Genomic DNA, 24162 nt, shown 5'->3' with positions numbered 1-24162 from the left:
GCTGCGTTTAATAGCATGGAACAGTGGTGACAATTGGTGGCACAGTAGCTGCATTTGATGGGCACAGTGAGGCTGCAAATTTTTTTTTCGTTTGCGCCCCCCCAAAAAATTTGAGCACCAGCCGCCACTGATTCTTATGCCGCGTACACACGGCCGTTTTTCATGACGAGAAAAAAAAAAGTTGCTCGTCTTTCGAAACTCGTCAACCAAAGTTCCACTGTATGTCCAGACAAAATATTTTTTTTTTCGTTTTCGATAAAGTGAGGAAGAATAAGGAACCCCTTTCTGAAATTAACTGCTATGCAGAGCTTCATTAGAGGTTTACCTTCACTTCCTGTCCTGTACAATGTCTGTCATTGCCGTGTCCTTGTTGTGAACTGTTCCTCACTTCCTTTCCCGGTGACAACAGTTTCACCGGATGGGAAGTGAGAAATAAATCTACAACCCTAAAAATAAAAAGGCTAGTGGGTAAAGACTACAATGTCTGCCATTGCCTTGTCCTTGTTGTGAACTGTTCCTCACTTCCTGTCTGGTGAAACCGTTGTCACTAAGACAGGAAGTGAGGGTAAAAAATATCTGAAAGAGCGTCATGTAGCAGGACAAACCCGACAAAAGTTTTAATCCCTCCTTATCTAAAGATAACAGTTTTGTCTGGGCACTCTCTTGACTTACATGGTGTTGGTGCCATTGGCCATCTTGGGTCTCTTACCTCAGGAGTGAAGGGGTCATGGGCGTGGGTCCCGGGGAAGGGGCCCTGCCCCAGCAGCAGTGAGGAGTTTGCCATGTCCAGCAGAGGATAGTTCACCAGGACGACTTTACTAAAGTTGAACTTGTAGGTGAAACGTTTTCCTTTAGTCTTGTGCAGAATTCTCTTGTTGTAGTAGTACCTGCGGCAAAGACAGGCTCGTCAATCACACGCAACATATATGAAAACATCTCAATATACACTATATTGTCAAAAGTATTGGGACCCCTGCCTTTACACGCACATGAACTTTAATGGCATCCCAGTCTTAGTCTGTAGGGTTCAATATTGTGTTGGCCCCGCCCTTTTCAGCTATAACAGCTTCAACTCTTCTGCAAAGGCCGTCCACAATGTTTAGGAGTGTGTCTATGGGAATGTTTGACCATTCTTCCAGAAGTGCATTTCTGAGGTCAGGCACTAATTCAGTCTCCGCTCTAATTCATCCCAAAGGTGTTCTATTGAGTTGAGGTCAGGACTCTGTACAGGCCAGTTAAGTTCCTCCACCCCAAACTCACTCATCCATGTCCATACAAGCCACTATTTCCCTATTTATAAGTCAGAAAACCTATTGCCGCGTACACACGATCGTAAATTCCAACAACAAATGTTCGATGTGAGCTTTTAGTCGGAAATTCCGGCTTCATTGGACATTTTCTGTCGGAATTTCCGACAACAAATGTTTGAGAGCTGGTTCTCAATTTTCTTTCTTGTCGGAAATTCCGATCGTCTGTACGCAATTCCGGCGCACAAAAATCCTACGCATGCTCGGAATCAAGCAGAAGAGCCGCACTGCCTATTGAACTTAATTTTTCTCGGCTCGTCGCACGTGTTGTACGTCACCGCGTTCTTGACGAAAATTCCGACAACATTAGTGTGACCGTGTGTATGCAACACAAGTTTGAGCCAACATTCCGTCGGAAAAAAAATCTGCGGTTTTCTTGTTGGAATTTCCGATCGTCTGTACGCGGCATAAGACTTTAGCGGCACACAGCTTTTTTTAAATATAGGATTGTTTTTAACTATAGTATTGTAACTAGACATGAGGGGCCAGATCCACAAAGACTTACGACGGGCGTATCAGTCCGAATACGCTTAAATGTTGCTAAGATACGGCCGGCGTAAGTCTTCTACGCCGTCGTATCTTAACTGCATATTTACGCTGGCCGCTAGGGGCGTGTACGCTGATTTACGCCTAGAATATGTAAATCAGCTAGATACGCCTATTTAGGAATGTACGCCCGGCCGTCGCAGTAAAGATACGCCGTTTACGTAAGGGTTTTTCAAGCGTAAAGATAAACCACCAAAAGCATGGCGCAGCCAATGTTAAGTATGGACGTCGGAACCGCGTCGAATTTTTCAAATTTTACGTTGTTTGCGTAACTCGTCCGTGAATGGGGCTGGCCGTAATTTACGTTCACGTCGAAAGCATGACGATTTGCCGACGTCATTTGGAGCATGCGCACTGGGATACGTCCACGGATGGCGCATGCGCCGTTCGATCGAAACGTCATTTACGTGGGGTCACAGTTAATATACATAAAACACGCCCACAGCTTCTACATTTGAATTAGGCGGGCTTACGCCGACCCTAATACGCTATGCCGCCGTAACTTTAGACGCAAGTGCTTTGTGAATACAGCACTTGCCTCTCAAAGTAGCGGCGGCGTAGCGTAACTACGATACGCTACGCCTGCCTAAAATTACGCAGAGCTACGTGGATCTGGCCCGAGCACTGCAAAAAAAAAAAATGGTAGTTTTATTTGTTCTTTCAGTTTTTTTGGGTCATTCGTTCGAAATTCGGAAATTTGAAACTCCGAAAATTTGAATTACCGAAAATTAGAAAGAAATTCCATAAATTCTAAAAACTAACTAACTAATAATAACTAACTATTTATTTATAGGTATTGGAACTTCCATTCAAATTTGTCTGTTAGTCAACTTAACGAATACGAATTTATCCAAAGTTATGAATTATCCGAAATAACAAATGCCGCATCTAAACAAATGGAACGAAATTAATTAATAATAATAATAATTATTATTATAATATTATTGTTAATTCATTACGTTCTATTCGCTTAGATACGGCATTCGTTATTTTGGATAATTCATAACTTCGGATAAATTCGTATTCGTTAAGTTGATTAACAGACAAATTTGAAAGGAAATTCCAATACCTATTATTCATTAGTTAGTAATAGTTAAGTATATGTATTTTAGTTTATGATTTCAGATTTTCAAATTTTCAAAATTGTGGATTTTTGTTCCTCTTTCCAGATTTTTGTTCGTTTGAATTTTCGCTCTTTATTTTTGGATTTCCGAATTGTCAATTTCTGAATTTTCGAATATTAAATGTACAAATTTTGGAAAATTCAAATTTATGAATTTTCAATATTCTAATTTACGAATATTCAGAAAAAAAAAACTTTAAACGGGTTTTTGTTAATTCTAATATTTCCAAATTAAAGTTTTTTTTTTTTTTTAATTCTGATAAAAAAGGAATTTGTAACGAAACAAATTGCACATGTCTAATTGTAACAGACCTGGGACATCTTTGGGCACTCCACATAGTCAAGCTCCTGTCAAGCCCTGTTCTGAGACACATTCCTGTCTGAATACTGTGTCCAGGTTTTAGGCGGACTGAAAACCGGACACATGATTCAAAACCCGGACCTTTCGGGGGAATCCCAGGCAGGTCACAACCCTAAAGTGTGTAAAAAAAAAAAAAAAAAGTAAAAAGTGTGTATCATATCACCCCCCTGTTTTTACCACCCCTGGGGACACCTGTGTGAAAGAAGCCTTCATGAATCCTAGGGAATATTTTTTTTTTTTTTAAATAATTCTCCTTTGAATAAAATCAGTTCCTGCATTGGAATAATTCACTTGTATTTGACTTAAAGGCCAAATCAAAAATGTTTCTGTTAAAATTTATTTTGGGCACCAAGTTCTGTTTAATCATCCCAAAATGAAGATGTTTGCTGAAAGCTAAATATTCAGGGAGCCTATGCAATGCAATCCTGAATCCGATGTCCTCACCTATATCACATACTGTAAAAAAAGATGTATTTATTTTTTATATAGAATGCGCTCAGACATACCCACCCCTACCCGTCATCTCTCCTCTCCAGAGAGCCCGGCTTGTATTGGTAGGGCAAACATATCACCCAAGTGTTAGGCAAGAAAAGATTTTTGAAATTAAATGTCAAAAGTGATTTTGTCGGCCAAGGGATGAGGTTTCCCCTCCCCGTTTCACCCACACGCTCCGCAGGGACCGGCGGGTCTCAAACCATGGCAGGCAGAGCCCAACTCCCAGCTAGATTGTTTAGATTTAAATCTGGCGTGAGATATACAGAGGCGACACTTTTCTTACATCCCATATTGTATGTCTGTATATGCTGCTTCCTTTCAAAGGAAACTAAACTGGTTTTGGTCAATTTTTTTTTTTTTTTAACACTTAAACATTTTTTTAAATTATGTTATATGTCTGTTTTTTTGTTTTTGTTTTGTACATTTATACATTTTTTTTAAATTATGTTATAAGTCTTTTTGTTTTTTTTAACACTTCTAAAAAAAATGAATGATGATTCATTTTTTTTAACACTTATACATTTTTTTAAATTATGTTATATGTCTGTTTTTTTGTTTTTGTTTTGTACATTTATACATTTTTTTTAAATTATGTTATAAGTCTTTTTGTTTTTTTTAACACTTCTAAAAAAAATGAATGATGATTCATTTTTTTTAACACTTATACATTTTTTTAAATAATGTTACATGTTTGTTTGTTTTTTGTTTTTTTAACACTTATACATTTTTTTAAATAATGTTACATGTTTGTCTGTTTTTTGTTTTTTTAACACTTATACATTTTTTTAAATGATGTTATATGTCTGTTTTTTTTTAGCACTTATACATTTTTGGAAATTATGTTATAAGTATTTTTTTTTTAACACATTTTTTTAAATGATGTTATATGTCTGTGTTTTTTTTTTTTTTTTTTTTTTTTTAACATTTATACATTTTTGTAAATGATGTTATAAGTCTTTTTTTGTTTTGTTTTTTTAACACTTCTAAAAACACATTAATGATGATTTATGTCTGTTTTTTTTTAACACTTCTATATTTTTCTGGAATAATGTTATGTTTGTTTGTTTTTTTTGTTTTTTTTTAACACTTATACATTTTTTTAAATTATGTTATGTCTGTTTTTTTTAACACTTATATAAAACAAAATTATTATATATGTCTGTTGTGTTTTTTTTTTTTTTAACACTTTTACATTGATTTTAGGCCTGCTTTGTCTGATTAAAACATATTTTGAGTTGTTATTGTAATGAAAGTACCCCATCATTAGTGTCCAAGAGAGGACACAAGCCCCATCATTGGTGTCAGTTGGAGGAATAGTGCCACATCATTGGTGTCGGAGAGAGGACAAGAGTCCCATCATTGGCGTCAGTTGGCATCAGTGGGAGGAATAGTGCCTCATCCTTGGTGTCAGTGGGAGTAATAGTGCCACATCATTGGTGCCTGAGAGAGGACAGGAGCCCCATCATTTGTGTCAGTTGGCATCAGTGGGAGGAATAGTGCCTCATCATTGGTGTCAGTGGGAGGAATAGTGCCCCATCATTGGTGTCAGTGGGAGGAATAGTGCCCCATCTTTGGGGTCTAAGAGAGGACAAGAGCACCATCATTGGTGTCAGTTGGCATCAGTGGGAGGAATAGTACCCCATCATTGGTGTCAGTGGAATAATAGTGCCCCATCATTGAGGTCCAAGAGAGGACAAGAGCACCATCATTGGTGTCAGTTGGCATCAGTGGGAGGAATAGTGCCCCATCATTGAGGTCCGAGAGAGGACAAGAGCCCCATCATTGGTGTCAGTTGGCATCAGTGGGAGGAATAGTGCCCCATCATTGAGGTCTGAGAGAGGACAAGAGCCCCATCATTGGTGTCAGTTGGCGTCAGTGGGAGGAATAGCGCCTAATCATTGGTGTCAGTTGGTGTCATTTGGAGGAATAATGCCTCATCATTGGTGTCAGTGAGAGGAATAGCGTCCCATCATTGGTGTCAGTTGGAGGAATAGTGCCCCATCATTGGTGTAAGTGGGAGTAATAGTGCCCCATCATTGGTGTCAGTGGGAGTAATAGTGCCCCATCATTGGTGTCAGTGGAAGTAATAGTGCCCCATCATTGGTGTCAGTGGGAGTAATAGTGCCCCATCATTGGTGTCATTGGGAGTAATAGTGCCACATCATTGGTGTCCGAGAGAGGACAGGAGCCCCATCATTGGTGTCAGTTGGCATCATCGGGAGGAATAGTGCCTCATCATTGGTGTCAGTGGGAGGAATAGTACCCCATCATTGGTATCAGTGGGAGGAATAGTGTCCCATCATTGGTATCAGTGAGAGGAATAGTGCCCCATCATTGGTGTCAGTGAGAGGAATAGTGCCCCATCATTGGTGTCAGTGAGAGGAATAGTGCCCCATCATTGCTGTCAGTGGAGGGGAATAGTGCCCACCCAACTGTTGGTGTCAGTGGGAAGAATAGTGACCCAAGGGCAAGCAAGGCCTGCAGTTTAGAGCCCACTGGTCTATAGCATAGTGAAGCACACTGCCACCCTCATACAGTACAGCAGGAGGACCAGAATAGGCTGAACATTAGTTGACAGTAGTGTAGAAGCGGACCCGCCCTCTAAGCTCTTCCCTTCGCCTTCTCCTGAGCCCCGGTTCAGTACTCACGGAACGTCTACATGGACAGTTAATGATGCATTAATTCTGTTTAAGTGAGTGGAAGGCAATCCATAATTGTGTGTTAATCTGCTCCTCTTGGTTTCTTTCTCGTGTCAATATCTCTCCTTGTATCTCTCCCGAGGTTTGCCTGGCAGCTTTTTGACTAAAGGACAAGCTGGCCTAGATATTGATGCCTTTATGTCTCGGTTACAGTGATAGTCCCATTAGATCTGTCACTTACACAGCGAGACCATCCGCAGAGCGTTGGCCTCACATTTGTCACCGCGCTTGGAATAAAAACGCACCGCCCGCAGCCACCTATCATGTGCCGGCTTTTATTATGTAACAGTCATTTGTCAGTACCGGCTTGGCTGCTATAGGTCAACCTGGACATTTCTTTTTTTTATGCACTTATGTATTAGATGGAGTAGGGAAGGGTTAGAGTTCCCAGTTAGAGGGAAAGGGTTCCCAGTGTAACCACTGGGAAGATTTTGCCTTACTTACTGCCCCATAATGCCCAGTGGTGGAAAGTGGAAAAAGAGTGCTGGACCTGTAGGGTTGTTTTATTCGTATAGTTATCTTAAAGTATTGATATTATTATAATTAATCTGGTTCCCAGGCAAGTGGCTTCTACACCCGAGGTCAGTGATGGTGAACCTTGGCACCCCAGAAGTTTTGGAATTACATGTCCCAAGATGCTCAACTACACTGCAGAGAGTTTGGTGGTCTCAGCCCGGCTCCCGGTGGGTGTGCTATGCGAGGTAAGCCTGCGCTTAGTACGCCCACCCCCCTCCCACAAAAACCACCACACTTACACGCACTCGAAATTGGGTTAACATGCACGCACTTTGACCACGCGGTCTATAAAAAGAGAGGCGAAGGACTAACGGGGCTGGTTGAGCGGGCTAGATCCTCTCACTCCCTTATAGGGAGTCCCTCTGCCCCATTGGGCTTCAAAGCGGAGCAGGTAGGGCGGGCTGTGTGGGAGGACCCCCTCACACACCTGCCATTGCCACCCGGGGCATAGAGAAAGGTGGCAGATTGCCTCTGGGGGAAGCCTGCCTACTCCCAACTCCTGCAGTCCGGCTCCTCTCTCGAGTACACGCACAAAATACACTTTAAAATAGGGGGAAAAAAAACTACACTGCAGAGTGCATGAGCATCATGGGAAATGTAGTTCCAAAACATCTGGGGTGCCAAGGTTCCCCATTACTGCCCTAGGTTATCTCCACGGCTCTCTTGGCTTGTGGTGTAATGTAACAAAAATTAAAACCGAAGTACCATGCCACTGTTAAAAGGTCCAGGTAGTACTGTATTCCAACAAAAGTCATGGGAACAACCCAAAGAGTCTCCAAAGTATTTTTCGGGGGTTCCAAAACCAGCCCTTCTTCGGGGCTAGAATTAAACATCTCCATATGTATATAATAATGTGGAGAAATGCAAAGAGATGCCAATGCGGCTAGTGGATAGGCGACCAGCCACACTCCCTTGTAATCACTGTTTTTTAAGCTTCGCCATGATTTGCCATTAGGGGAACTTTGCCTATACTGCCTGGCCCAGAAATCTCTGTCATACCCAGACCCATTGTGAATCATAGAACTGGAATCTGAAGCACCACACCATCGTCCAGATAATGACTTTATTCCCCCCAAAAATTGTAGGAACAATCCAAAAAGTAACCAACGTGTTTCAGGGTTCCAAAAATGCCCACTTCTTCAGGGCTAGGAAAAAAAACTCCATATTAATACAATAATATGGGGAAACACAAACAGATGCCACTGCTGCTAAAGGATTGGCTATCAACCACGCTCCTTCCTAATCACCGGCTCTCCAGCTTTGCCATGATTTGCCATTAGGGAGACTTTGGGCCAGATTCATAAAGAAGATACGACGGCGTATCTCCTGATACGCCGTTGTATCTCCTGATACGCCGTTGTATCTCCGAATCCGGAAGGGTCGTATCTATGCGCCTGATTCATAGAATCAGGTTACGCATAGATCTCCCTAAGATCCGACAGGTGTAAATGACTTACACCGTCGGATCTTAGGCTGCAATTCTAGGCCGGCCGCTAGGTGGCGATTCCATTGCGGTCGGCGTAGAATATGCAAATGAGTCGTTACGCTGATTCACAAACGTACGCTTTTCCCGTCGCAGTAAATGTACGCCGTTTCCGTAGAGATACGCGGCGTAAAGATAAAGCTGCCCCCTAGGTGGTCTAGCCAATGTTAAGTATGGCCGTCATTCCCGCGTCGAAATTTGAAATTTAACGTCGTTTGCGTAAGTCGTCCGTGAATGGCGCTGGACGCCATTTACGTTAACATCGAAACCAATGACGTCCTTGCGACGTCATTTAGCGCAATGCACGTCGGGAAAATTCAAAACGGAGCATGCGCAGTACGTTCGGTGCGGGAACGCGCCTAATTTAAATGACACGCCCCATTTGAATTAGGCGGGCTTGCGCCGGACGGATTTACGCTACGCCGCCGCAAGTTTACAGGCAAGTGCTTTGTGAATCAAGCACTTGCTCATAAAACTTGCGGCGGTGTAACGTAAATGCAGTACGTTACGCCGCCGGAATTCTACGTGAATCTGGCCCTTTGCCTATACTGTCTGGCCCAAAAAAACTCTGTCATACCCAGACCCATTGTGAATCATAGAACTGGAATCTGAAGCACCATACCATTGTTAAAGATCCAGATAATGACTTTATTCCCCCCCAAAAATTGTAGGAACAATCCAAAAAGTAACCAACGTGTTTCAGGGTTCCAAAAATGCCCACTTCTTCAGGGCTAGGAAAAAACACCTCCATATTAATACAATAATATGGAGAAACACAAACAGATGCCGCTGCTGCAAAAGGATTGGCTATCAACCTCCAAAAAGCCCCCTTTGATTAGGGCTAAAATACAATAGGGACATCTCCATATTAATACCATATCCATACGATATCCCCTTCTCTGAGTCATAGTTGAAACAAAATGCTCAACAGAAAATAGTATTGGATGTATACAAACTAATGTCAGATAACATTGAATTGATAATCAATATACAAGAACATCAGACAAATGTAAGAATCTGAATAATAAAAGACAGTTCATCAATTGGGTTAAAAAAACACTTTTTACTTTGAGGTTCTTGTATATTGATTACCTATTCAATGCAATCTAACATGAAAGTGTTACTAAACCCACAACAGTAAAATCAGTCTGTATATGCAGTAAAGCATGCTTGTTATACTCACTGTGGACCCCAAGGGGCTAATCCTCTGCATTGTGTAAAAAGGCTGTTTGATCCTGTCTTCTCTGATCCTCCTCTTCTTCCACTGTCCCCAATCCATCTCCTGATAGTACAGAGCCTTTGGGGCAAGCTGCACATGCTCAGTTTGGCTCTTGGGAGGGTACATGTGATCAGCACAGGGCCAATCATCACTGTTCAGACAGAGGGTCAGGGGTCCTTCAGCCTTATAGGACAATGAAAAATCCTCCTACAGGCTTTAACCAGACTGTGGGAGACCACATATAGTGAATGCAGGGCCCTTGGTTTAGTAACACTTAGGCCCCGTACACACGGACGGACTGTCCGATGAAAAAGGTCCGCCGGACCGTTTTCATCGGACAGTCCTCTGGTGGATTTCTGTTTGATGGTTGTACACACCATCAAACAGAAATCCGCGCGGACACGATACGCGGTGACGTGGCCGCGCCGTCGCCGCGACGATTACGCAGCGACGTGCGCGGCCCTGGAAGGTCAATGCTTCCACGCATGCGTCGAATCACTTCGACGCATGCGAGGGGTTTGGGCCGAGCTGACATGTCCGGTGAGTCTGTACAGGCGACCGAACATGTCCGACGGACAGGCTTCCAGCAGACATGTTTCTTAGCATGCTAAGAAACATTTGTCCGCTGGAAACTGTCCGATCCGCCGGACAATTGTCCGGTCGGCCGTACACACGACCGAACATGTCTGCTGAAACTGGTCCGTCGGACCAGTTTCAGCAGACATGTTCGGTCGTGTGTACGGGGCCTTACATTTTTATACATCCAATACTGTTTAGACATGTGAAATTTGTTTACTTCCGAATACATTTTTTAACGAATTTCGACAACCCCCCTCTCCTCTCCTGCCAGGCACATGTCTCTGCCTGATCCAGCATTGCGAGTGAATAGCTGGTGGCAGAGGTGAAGCAGGAAACTTTCCCCCCTCCCTCCACCTTCAGTTCGATCACAGGATACTGCTACGGACAGGGTGTCAGATCACCACATTACAGGCAGATAGAATGTACCTTTGGCAGTGTGGCTTCTCTATCCATGGAGCTGCGTGGTCAGGGCTACGATTTCCCACTGGAACAGAACCAGGAAGTGACGCTGCTGCCAGGGGAAAGCACCGCCCACCTGCCAATAGAAAACCCCACAGCAAGGGGAACGCCTGCAGGACGGAAGTGTTTTCGGTGCAGTGCTTTGCTTTGCAATGACTCACAAAACCCAGCAAATGAAGCGTCTTACAGGCAATCACATGATTGCATAGACGTTATGCTACCCATTGTGCACTGTGTCCGGCACCCGTACACAGTGCACAAATAAAATAAAAAAGGTCCTTTAAAAAAAAAGTCAAGTCAAGGACCTTTTTTTAAATGTATTTATATTTTTCTATGGTGACTAGCTTTGGGGGGGCGCCCGTGCACCCCTTATGGACGAGTTGCAACTGGTTGATTAATTATTCAATGTTATCTGGCATTGTTTTTTATACATCCAATAATAGTGGCTGTTGGGTATTTGGTTTCAACTATGACTCAGAAGAAGGGCTTAGGGGACCCCCGAAATATTTTGGGTACACTTTGGATTTTCCCCTTGACTTTTATTGGAATAAAGTCATATCTGGAACTTGTTATGGTGGCGTGGTGCTTCAGTTTCTGTTTGCATTTCTGGAGGCTGCCATTGGCCCATTCTTGAAAGTGGTGCTAGTTCCAGGACAGGTACACCACTGTGTTTTCGAGGTTTACTCCGCACTTGAACTAACACATATTCTGAGAGTCAGACAACGGAAGCCCTTTATCATTGGATTCAAGCTTCACCTGTGACAGGTAACAGACAGGTACTCTTAATTGATCCAACCTACTACTTGACCTGAAACATGTATAGTCTGAATACATTTATATACAAGTTCTTATGGTGCCTTTTCCAAGGTAATTTTTAATTCGGTTTAGTACCTTAGTGCCCGGCTAAGCTTGTCGTAGTTCATGTGCGGCTTGCACTTGCGGATGCCCCACAGTCTCGCCACCTCATCGGGGTCCTTAATGACGAACTCTCCGTAGTCTCCCTGCCAGGCGATGAAATCGTGGTACTCCTCTTTCTGAAGAAGTTCTAGAATGAAGTGCCAGAGCTGGATCTGTCTGGAACCTGGGCTGGATTCCGGCTTATAGGCCCAGTCGGGAAAGGCAAAGCCTGCAAAGGGAAGGAAGCAGATTTGAGCATAGCCAACATGAAACGCCACTTGTATCCCTCGAAAAACAAAATCATCGAAGCTCTGCATATGTTCTTCTATTTTATACTGTTTTATGCCTTATTTTGGAATGATCCTAGTTTTTATTTTAGTTTCATAATTTAGTCCTTGTATCTGTCGGTCTGTAGTTTGGCTCTTTCTAGTGTTATGTTGGCAGGCTTTACATAGAAATAAAATACGTTTTATGCACACTAGCATTTTTTTAAGCATTTTTTCTGCTCCTAGAAGCTAAAAAGTGTTATCCTATATGTTCATGCACCCTACTTTAGGCTATTAGCATTTTCTGAGCTTCGGCTTCCAGTAGCTGAAAATTTTTTTTTTTTTGGAGAGTTCTTTCAAATGGGTTTTCTAGCTGCTTTTTATTGTTGTTTGTCGCCATGCACACTTGCGTTTTTTATAAGCTTAAAAAAAGCTAGAAAAAAAAGCTAGAAAAAAAGCTAGAAAAAAAAAGCTGATCGATAATAGAATTTTTGTGCCAGCTACTAGTAGCATTTTAGTAGCCTTTAGAAGCATTTAGAAACAAAATCAATAGTTCCCTATGGGAGCCCATATGGATTTTTAGGGGAGCCCCCATGCCCAAAAAAAGGGAACCCCCACGCCCAAGGTCAGGAAAGGGGAGAGATGAGCGCCCCCCCGGACTTAACCAGGCCACATGCCCTCAACATGGGGGAGTAGGTGTTAATGAGGACAAGGGTCTCTTCCCAACAACCCTGGACGGTGGTTGTTGGGGTCTGCGATCAGGGGACCTAATCAGAATCTGCAAGCCCCCTTTAACAAGCCCTGTGCGCACGCCTACATATACATCTCTAAGCTATACTATATATACAATGCTGGATATATACTATCCACACACTACTGAGCATTTACTATATATACATCCCTAAGCTATACTATATATACAATGCTGGATACATACTATGCACACACTACTGGTTCTTTATGATATATAAATCCCTGATATTCTATCTAAACAACTGCATACAAAAAATATTATATATAAACCTGTGACATATGCTATATATTATTATATTATATATAAGACTGGATACATTAATCCTGGATGTATGCTAAATACACAACACTGTATATATACTATAAATAAACCCAGGAAATATGCTAAATACGCAACACTGGATCTATACTATATATAAACCTGTAAAATATGCTAAAAATAATACACTGGCTATAAATGATATAAAAATCCTTAATATATTCTATACATACAGCACTGTATATATATACTATGTACATATATAGACTATAGCATCAGTGACTTAATACCACTGTACCTCTCTATATTTACTTCTCAAAACTATTTTCTTAGCTTTGTATTCTGAAGGAAGAAATATTCCAAAGACACCTCTATTGTTAACTTTAAATATTCCAAAGACACCTCTATTGTTAACTTTATTATTTTTATTATTATCAATAATAATATTAATAATAGTTATTATTATTGTTTAGTGTGTTACTTCTGTTCTCCCATCTACAGCAATTCCTTCACCTCTGTCCTCAGTATAATTTAGTTTTCCATCTCCCTTTTTCTCTAATTTTCCCATCTCTCGGCACATCCATCTCATGTGATACCGGTGACCCCTCTGGATTGCCTGTTTATTCAATTTCCATCTGTCTCCTCTGTCCTCCCCCTACATTACATTCCAGCAGGGCAACCCAACTCCCCGGTGCCCGGCCCGCTATGAGCGCCTCACCCAGAGAGCGCAATCCCTCCATCCTTCTCTTCTGGGCAGAGAGGGATACCATCTTTTTTGATTTCCCATTGTATATCATTATTGAGTATGACAGAAAACAAAATGCTTTCATTCTACAAAACAGAGGATTAAAGGAGCAATACAAATATTTCATTTTGGAAAAGTGACAGGGATTTTTAGAAATTCGTTTTATAACGGACACAAGAAAATATAGATCTGATATTATTGTTGCATAGATTTTAAATGTAACCAATTTTGTTATACTAATACTTTTCGTCAACCATAATCAATATTGTTTTTTTGTACATGTAATTTGTTTTTAAGCTTGGCTTATAAATTTAAAACTGTAAAGGTTATCTGTTAACTTGCTGGCCCCTTAATAACATTTTTTAATACAAAATTTTTAAAAATTAAACATTTTTTTTTGTTGCTGTATATTATTGAACAAGTACAATATGTACTATTGGTAAGAGTTTATCTAAGGTATGTGGAGTAGGGACTGAGAATTTATAAATTATTCACTCTTAAAAAAAAGACTGACTCTCTTGCAAAAGTTTCTGAACTTTATTTAATGAGAGGATAGGACGATGCTGGGAAAGCAAGGAATTGGGTTACCCCAATAATGTTGAATATTGGGGTAGGATGGGGACAGGGAATATAAGGCAGGGTATTGCTGGGGGTATATGAGGGTAATATGGTTCTGAAAACATATTGGTCTCAGATGGTGCTGGGGGGATGTAATGGGGTAGGATAGGGTGGTAGATAAGGACTTGGATGGGGATGGGAGATATGGGGATAGTATGGTGCTGGGAGTATGTTGGGTAGGATGGTGGTGGGGAATAGAAGGCAGGATAGTGCTGGGGTGGGATATGAGGGTAACATGGTGCTGAAAAAATACAGTATTGGTGTCAGATGGTGCTGGGGGTGTAATGGGGTAGGATGAGGTGGTAGATAAGGACTGGGATGGGGTGGGAGATATGGAGATAGTATAGTGCTGGTAGTATTGGGGGTAGGATGTGGAATAAAAGGCAGGATATTGCTGGGGTGGGATATGAGGTTAATATGGTGCTGAAAACATATTGGTCTCAGATGGTGCTGGGGGGGGGGATGTGATATGGGGTAGGATAGGGTGGTAGATAAGGACTTGGATGGGGATGGGAGATATGGGGATAGTATGGTGCTGGGAGTATTGGGGGGAGGATGGGGAAAAGAAAACAGGATAGTGCTGGGGTGGGATATGAGGGTAATATGGTGCTGAAAACATATTGGTGTCAGATGGTGCTGGAGGTGTAATGGGGTAGGATGGGGTGGTAGATAAGGACTGGGATGGGGGTGGGAGATATGGAGATAGTATAGTGCTGGTAGTATTGGGGGTAGGATGTGGAATAAAAGGCAGGATATTGCTGGGGTGGGATATGAGGTTAATATGGTGCTGAAAACATATTGGTCTCAGATGGTGCTGGGGGGGTCTAATGGGGTAGGATAGGGTGGTAGATAAGGACTTGGATGGGGATGGGAGATATGGGGATAGTATGGTGCTGGGAGTATTGGGGGGAGGATGGGGAAAAGAAAACAGGATAGTGCTGGGGTGGGATATGAGGGTAATATGGTGCTGAAAACATATTGGTGTCAGATGGTGCTGGAGGTGTAATGGGGTAGGATGGGGTGGTAGATAAGGACTGGGATGGGGGTGGGAGATATGGAGATAGTATAGTGCTGGTAGTATTGGGGGTAGGATGTGGAATAAAAGGCAGGATATTGCTGGGGTGGGATATGAGGTTAATATGGTGCTGAAAACATATTGGTCTCAGATGGTGCTGGGGGGGGGGGGGGGTCTAATGGGGTAGGATAGGGTGGTAGATAAGGACTTGGATGGGGATGGGAGATATGGGGATAGTATGGTGCTGGGAGTATTGGGGGGAGGATGGGGAAAAGAAAACAGGATAGTGCTGGGGTGGGATATGAGGGTAATATGGTGCTGAAAACCTATTGGTGTCAGATGGTGCTGGGGGTGTAATGGGGTAGGATAGGGTGGTAGATAAGGACTGGAATAGGGATGGGAGATATGGCGATAGTATAGTGGTGGAAGTATTGGGGGGAGGATGGGGAATAGAAGACAGGATATTGCTGGGGTGGGATATGAGGGTAATATGGTGCTGAAAACATATTGGTCTCAGATGGTGCTGCATGGGGGGGTGTAATGGGATAGGATGGGGTGAGATATAAGAATTGGAATGGGTATGGGAGATATGGGGATAGTATGGTTCTGGGAGTATCGGGGTAGGATGCTGCAGGGGTTACTTGAGTTGAATGCTGAAGAGGATATGATAGTAGAATAGTGCTGAAGTGTATGGAGATAAGATTGGACGATACAGGGGTGTATATATACCAGGGGGTTTGGGATGGTGCTGGAGGGTATGATGTAAGTAGGTACTTGGGGGGATATGGGGTGGATTGGTGGGTGAGGGAATATGGTGAAGGAATTGTGCTGGGGATATTATTATTATTATTATACAGGATTTATATACCGGATATGGTAGCGGTGATGTTGGTGATATGAGGTAGCGGAATGTTGGTGATATGAGGCTGGGAAATATTAGGAAGTGTAATGTTACTAGCACAATATAGGGGTAGTAGGGTGCTAGGAATGTGGGGATGGGTTATTGTTAAGGGGGTATGGGATGGTGCTGAGGGTATGGGGAGCTAGGATGCCTGTTGGTGGTATGGAGCAAGTTAGTACTTAGCAATTATGGGGGTGGAATGGTGCTGTAAGGCTATGGGAGATTGAATTGTTCTGGAGGATATAGGGGAGGGATGGCACTGAGAATATTGGAGTAGGATGGTGCTAGGGTTTATGCAGTAAACAAATAGTCATGGGTCCGATTTTTTTTTTTTGCATTTAAGTTTTCCTTTTTTTTTAAGTGCCATTTTGTTTCAGTGGTAGTATGTGGGGAATAAGTATAGTATGTGGATTGTGCTCCCCTGGTGGTTAATCTAAATCCACCCACTTCTGGGCACTATTAACAATTGTTAGCCCCAATACAAATCACCTCTATTGAGGGGAATGTTTATTTTTATTGATTTTTTTTTATTATTTTACTTTATGCTGATAGAGCATTTTTCTTTATTGTGTTTTTTTTTTTTAAGTTTAATGTGCATAATCCACTTGTTGCTGTAGGCTCTCGTTTGTCTCTTGAAAAGAACCTAAACCTTATATACACAGCAGTGTAAAATGTATCCGCAGCTGGACAGATCTAGAATAATAGGCCTTAATGGTCTATGCCTAACTTTTACTTCATATGTGAGGATATGGATTGCTTCAAATGTAGGTGATTATATATATATATATATATATATAATCACCTACATTTGAAGCAATCAATATCGTCACATATGAAGTAAAAGTTAGGCATAGACCATTAAGGCCTATTATTCTAGATCTGTCCTGCTGCGGACAAATTTTTCACTGCTTTGTCCTCTGCAGTATATTAATTCTTGTAGTAAAGCCCTAGCCTGTCCTTTTTGTTTCTAGTAGTAAATTGGGCCTAGCATTGCTATTTAAAATTGTCCTGTTGCTGGCCACTTTTATACAGCTGTGTCTTCTACAGTCCCTTAACTCTTATAATACTGTATGTATAACACCTGCCAGTACTTTTTTTTTCTCTAGTATGTTTTAGACAATTCCCTGTTTTTAAAAATGTCCTGCTGCTGGCCATTTTTACACAGCTTTATCATCTGCTGTCTTTTGATTTTCAATGAACATTATACAGAAATTGGCCAGTGGCAGGACTGTTTACATCAGCAGGAACAGGACAGCCTCTGTGAACGTCTGGCCAATTTCTAAATGTTTAGCAAAACAGGTCTAATGGCAGTGCCCAGCTTTCCATGCCTCCTTTTTTTTTTTTTTTTTTGTACAGTAGTTTGCCTATTAGCCCAAAAAATTTCCATTGTCCAATGTCCAAGATTCACCTCCCAGAGAACTTTTTATAATTCACCTTTAGCCCAGGTTCACACTGGGTACGATTTTTCCTTCGATTTGAACATGTGAAATCGCATCTCAAATCGGCGGTATTTGCCGGCAATTGTCGGCAATGACTCTGTCCTAATCGGTGCGATGCCGCATCTGCGGCGCTGCACCGATTTCAAAAAGTAGTTCCTGTACTACTTTTTGCGATTTCGGGCCGCGATTTACATAGACATCTGTGCAGAAACCTGCACAGATGTCTCTTAAATCGCGGCCCAAATCGCGACTGCCGGCGGGAGTGAAATCGTGCGAGTTCAGCTGAACTCGCACGGCTTCACTCCCGCAGCCCAGTGTAAACCAGGGCTCAAGGTCAGGTTTACTGAATTCTGAACAAGATTTCCCAAACCCTTTGGCAAATTAAACCTAAGCATGTTCACCCATTACTAATATGCCAGTGCTGCTTGGCGAGGTAGGTTACAGTATCACATTTACAGGTCAGCTTAGCTCCCCTGGGTAATGTTATGGATCGGCCTTGTTTTATGTGCTTATTCTTCTCCTCCCCCAGGTTCTTTCCTCTTTACCTTTCTTATCTTTACATCTTTGGATCTGTCCAACTTCTCAGGCCCCGTACACACGTCCGAGGAACTCGACGGGCAAAACACATCGTTTTGCTCGTCGAGTTCATTGTGAAGCCGCCGAGGATCTCAGCGAGCCAAGTTTCCTCATTGACCAACGAGGAAATAGAGAACATGTTCTCTATTTGGCCCGACGAGTTCCTCGTCGGCTTCCTCGGCGAAAAGTGTACACACGACCGAGTTTCTCGGCAGAATACGGCTCCGATCGAGTTCTGGCTGAATTCTGCCGAGAAACTCGGTCGTGTGTACGGGGCCTCAGTCTACTGCTATTTTTTTCCTTTTTACCTTACCAGTCTTCTTGTAAGGAAACACTCTGTTATGAAGCACTTCCATTGACCTGTTCTTTGTAAATCGACCCTTTCTCCAGGTTCCTCTGTATTGTAGTGGCTGTCTTAAATAGCTCCCCTCTTCACCTGTTTCAGGGGCTTTCTCTGCTGATGACCCTCACTTCTCTTTTCTCTCTTATTTTGACCCTTTCAACTCCTTCCTCCGACGTCGACTACCTACTTCTTCCTATCTCAAGTTTGAACTTTCTCCTCCCTCTGCTCTTTTTCTGCCCCCACCCCTTCATCCTCTCTCCTGCTGACCCTTTCACCCAACTCCTCTTTCACGTTTCTCTTTTCCTTTTCTCCTGTCCGCTACTGACTCTTATGCCCAGTGCCGATCTTGACCTCCCTGGGGCCCTAAGCAAAATGATATGTCACATTAAAGTTGAGAAGCGGATGGGGGGAGGGGGGGATGCTGCCGAAAATGACATGTCGCATTAAAGTTTAGAAGGGGGGGGGGGTCGCTGCTGACAGTGACATGTCACATTAAAGATTATTTAAAGTTGAGAAGCGGGGGGAGGGGGTGTTCTGCTGTCGGAAATTACATCTTACATCTTCTCCCATGCAGCCAGCGAGTTGAGAAGCGGAGTGAGGGGCCGAAAATTCTCACCAGGCGGGGCCTCTAGTAATTTGGGGGCCCTAAGCGGCTTGCATAGTGAGCCTATAGGGCGGATCGGCCCTGCTTATGCCCTGTACACACGATCGGTTCATCCGATGAAAACGGTCCGATGGATTTTTTCATCAGATATCCGATGAAGCTGACTTTCATTAGTCTTGCCTACACACCATCATTTAAAAAAACGATTGTGTCAGAACGCGGTGACGTAAAACACAACGACGTGCTGAGAAAAATTAAGTTCAATGCTTCCGAGCACGGCGAGCATGTGTCGACTTGATTCTGAGCATGCGTTGATTTTTAACTGATGGATTTCCCCACAGACGATCGTTTTTTTCTATCGGCTTTTTAACTATCAGATCATTTTAAAACAGGTTCTAAGTTTTTTCACCAATGGGGAAAAAAAACGATGGGGCCCACACACGATCGGTTCGTCCAATGAAAACGGTCCATCGGGCCATTTTCATCAGACGAAACGGTCGTGTGTACGCGGCATTACTCTTTATGTCTTCTGCTGACCCTCTTTACCTTAATCTCTCCTACTGTACTCTTCCTTATGCTCTCTGAAGAGCCCATTCTCCTTTTATTTTCTCCAGCTCACAAACTTTTCTTCCTCTTGAATCTCCTCTGTTACTGATCCTTTCTAGTGGTTTATCCTCCTAGCATCTCCCTTTTTTTTGTTATCTACTGATCTATTCTCCTTCCTCTCTCCGACATGCCCATCTTCTTCTTCATGTACCACAATCCCATCTCCTTCCTCTCTGCTACTGCCCCATAGCCTTTTTTTTTTCTCTCTAACTTTTCCTGTTGACCTCCCACAATCATAACCTCCTTTCTCTCCCCTACTGTGCTAGCAACATTTTTTTGTCTACTGACTTAATCTTTCAAACTTATTCCTCTCTCTTGCTTGCTCCATCTTCTTTCTCTCTACTATGATCCCATCTCTGTCCTCGTTTGCCCAGTCTCCTTTCTCTTTCCTCTTTACCCCATCTCCTTCCTCTGATCTAATGTCTCATATACTTTCTCATTCCCCTTTACTTCACCTCCTTCCTCTCTCCAACTGTCTTATCTCCCTTCTCTTTACTCATCACTTTCCTCTCTCCTACTGTCCCATCTATCTCCTCTGTCTCTTTTGGCACATCCCCTTCTCCTCTCCTATTGTCCCATCTATCTCTTCTGTTCCTTTTGGCACATCCCCTTCCTCTCTCCTATTGTCCCATCTCCCTCCTCCATATTTCATATTTTTTCTCTCTCCTTCTGTCCCACCACCATCCTCTTTATCCCATCTCATTCTTTTTTCCTACTGTCCTATCTCCCTCCTCTTTCCTCTTACCAAATCTCCTTCTTCTCTCTTACTTTCCCATCTCCCTCCTTTTTCATCTTACCAGATCTCCTTCTTCTCTCTTACTTTCCCATCTCTCTCCTCTTTCATCTTACCAGATCTCCTTCTTCTCTCGTACTTTCCCATCTTCCTTTTCTTTCCTCTTACCAGATCTCATTCTTCTCTTTTACTTTCCCATATTCCTCCCTTTTCCTCTTATCAGATCTCCTTCTCTCTTACTGTCCCATCTTCCTCCTCTTTACTCTTACCAGATCATCTTCTTTCTTACTGTCCCATCTCCCTCATCTTTCCTCTTACCAGATCATCTTCTTCTCTCTTACTATCCCATCTTCCTCCTCTTTCCTCTTACCAGATCTCTTTTTTTTCTCTTAATTTCCCATCTTCCTCCTCTTTTTTTTTACCAGATCTCATTCTTCTCTTTTACTTTCCCATTTTCTTTCTGTTTCCTCTTACCAGAGATCCTTCTCTCTTACTATCCCATCTCTTTTCTCTTTCCTCTTACCAGATCTCCCTCTTCTCTCTTACTGTCCCATCTCTCTCCTCTTTCATCTTACCAGATCTCCTTCTTCTTTCTTACTGTCCCATCTCCTCCCTCTTTAATCTTACCAGATCTCCCTCTTCTCTCTTACTGTCCCATCTCTCTCCTCTTTCATCTTACCAGATCTCCCTCTTCTCTCTTACTGTCCCATCTCCCTCCTCTTTCATCTTACCAGATCTCCTTCTTCTTTCTTACTGTCCCATCTTCCTCCTCTTTCCTCTTACCAGATCTACTTCTTCTCTTTTACTATCCCATCTCCCTACTTATTCCCCCTTTACCCCTTCTTCTTCCTCCCTCCTATTCCCCATCTCTCTCATCTTTTCCCTTTACCCCCATCTCCTTCCTCGCTCCCGCTGACCATTTCTCCTATTTCATCTTCTATGGATCCTCCTCTCTTTGGTCGCTCCTCCTTTGAAGTTTACTACTGACTTTTTCACCCCCCCCCCCCCCCCTTTACTGAACTTCCATCTAAAACTTCTTCCAGTAAATATTTTCTAACCTGTACTAAAAATTTCTCTCTACCTCCTTTTATTTTATTTTTACATTTGTATTCCTCCCCATTTACAGCGTGATACTACAAAAATGCTAATAATCTTCTCTGAACTTTACAAAACTCAAGTTTTTTTTTTTTTTCGCTGTGTGTTCTTGGTGTTGTTTTTTTAAAAACTGCCAAAAATAAATAAATCTACAATATCCTTATCGTCAGAGAATGCTTTGTGATAGAACTACAAATCTCAGCAGCCTTAGGCTTAAAGCCACTCTAAGTCTTAGTCTTATGGCCACAAAAATGTGATCTCTATGGAGAGGTTTTACACAAATTTATACACACACTAGACACTGCACAACAACACAAGCAACGAAGAACACAAGCAACGAAGAACACAAGCAACAAAGAAAACACTGAGAGGCTAAAGTTACCTGGAGTCCAGAGAGCTGGCATAGATGGAGTCAGGAGGATGTCAGACACGCAGCTACAGTCCATACTTGCTTCTGTAGAGGGGGAAGGAAGCGAGGGGGGGCAGGAGAGGCGAGGATCGAGCAGTTGAACGAGGAATATACAAGGCACCCAGGTGGATGAAGAATGATTGTCAGGCAAAGAAGAAGTTTGAAGGAGGAAGGTGAGATGAAGTGGGAGGGAAAGTGTAAAGTGGATACAATGTAGAAGAATGAAGTAGAGTGGAAAGGAAAAATCCAGCAAATAGGGATGATACGATGACAAGGAACAGGAATGAGGAGGGGGAGGATTTTTAAATCGAGGAAGATTAAGTGAGGAACAGATGAGCATTAAAAAAAAAAAAGTGAACAAACAGGTGTGCAGGAGGAGGTGGCACAGGAATGAGATAAAGTGATGAGGATGTGACCCAGTAATGAGATAAAGAGATGAGGATGTGACACAGGAATGAGATAAGGAGATGAGGATGTGACAAAAGAGGGGGATCCACAGAAAAGCAGATGAACACAGGTGATGTAGAAAAGGTGACGCAGGCAGAAGGTTCAGAGAGCAAGGGGAGGTTACACCAACAGAAGGTCCAAGAAAAATGGAAAGGATGTAGTTGAGAAACATAAGGTGGCATAGAAAGAAGGATGGGAGATGAGGATGAGCAGGTATCACAGGTAGGTAATTAAATGACGAAGAGAGGAAAGAAGAAGGTGAAGAACAAGAGGGGTGTGTAGAGAGAGAAAGGTAAGGAGAACAAGGTGGAACAGGTAGAAGATTCAGAGAGTTGGTGTATACAATGCAGGACAGTCAGGGAGATGAAGAACAGTGAAAAGAGGAATCAGCAGGTAAAAAGATAAGGGGGAAAAAGTGGAAAAGAAGCAGAAAAAGGGTATTAAGAAAGACAGACCTGCAAAGCTTTCCTATGTACCCCACACATACCACACACAGGCACATATGCACATTGCATCATTCTGTACACAAATTGTATAAACTGTGCATCCAGCTAAACTATTTTCCATCAAATCTCAAATAAAATCCAACTTTCCTGTTGTTTTCACTGCATTATAAAAGCATGGTAAATTTTACAAGTGCAATAATAAATCAAAAAGTGGTAAAAGAATAAGAGACAGACACAGGCATATTAGGTTTAAGCTTAAACTTTGTATGCAAGAACAAGATAGATAGCTATAGAGAAAGGAAAGAAAGAAAGAAAGAAAGGAAGGAAAGAAAGAAAGAAAGAAAGAAAACAGTAGATAGCTAAGCAGACAGATTTAAATATATAATATAAGATTCATATATATATATATATATATATATATATATATATATATATATATATATATATATATATATATATATATATATATATATATATATATATATAGATAGATATAGATATATCAGATAAAGAAAGAGAGAAGGTAGAGAGGGTGGAAGACAGATTGATATGAGAAAACGGATAAAGGCTATAAGGAGAAAGAAAGAAAGAAAGAAAGAAAGCACATAGATATATAGAAAGATAGATATGAGTTAAACAGAGAAAATAAAATAAAAATATAAAATATAGGTCAGAAAGAAAGCATTAGGATAGATAGATAGATAGATAAAATAAATAATAAAGAATAGAAGAAAGAAAGAAAAATATTTAAAACAAATTAAATATACAAATAGGTGAAAAAGGAAATAGAGACAGAAAAATAAAGGAGATGGATAGAACCTAAATATATTATTGTATAATAGATGTCAAAAAATGAAAAGAAAGAAAGGGAGAAAGAATAGAAGATTGATGGGAGAAACAAAAATGAAAGGTAAAAAAAGAAAAAAAAAATTATAGATGGAAAAAGTATAAAAGACTAACGGGAAAAAATTTAAAGAAAGAAAAATTAAAAAAAATAAAAAAAAATAAATAGATGAAAAAGAAAAGAAAGAAGGCAAGAAAGGGACAGGAGAGGAGGGTATAAGGTGAGAAAGAAAGAGAGGAAAAAAGAAAGAGAAAAAAAAAAATTAAATTAAATATATAAATAGATTTGAATAGATTGAATGGAAAGGAAATGGTAGATAGATAGATAGAGATAAGGATAGATAGATATATGATAGATCACTAGATAGATATATAGATAG

General features: G+C 41.7%; 1 protein-coding gene across 1 annotated transcript in view; it reads right to left on the bottom strand.

The window, feature by feature from the left end:
- The window catches only part of ERFL (ETS repressor factor like), a 28740-nt gene extending 6368 nt beyond the window's left edge, over positions 1-22372 (bottom strand). Inside the window, exons 1-3 of the mRNA XM_040327328.1 lie at positions 22020-22372; positions 11679-11913; positions 710-887 (exon numbers count right to left, since the gene is read on the bottom strand). Of these exons, the coding sequence (XP_040183262.1) occupies positions 710-887; positions 11679-11913; positions 22020-22083 (477 nt within the window). The 5' untranslated portion in view covers positions 22084-22372. The remainder of the gene's footprint in view (positions 1-709; positions 888-11678; positions 11914-22019) is intronic.
- Between the last annotated feature and the right edge of the window lie 1790 nt (positions 22373-24162).

Source organism: Rana temporaria, chromosome 10 (genome assembly GCF_905171775.1).
Source record: "Rana temporaria chromosome 10, aRanTem1.1, whole genome shotgun sequence".
NCBI lineage: Eukaryota > Metazoa > Chordata > Amphibia > Anura > Ranidae > Rana > Rana temporaria.
Note: the sequence above shows the minus strand (reverse complement) of the source record. Positions and strands in the feature narration are given on the sequence as shown.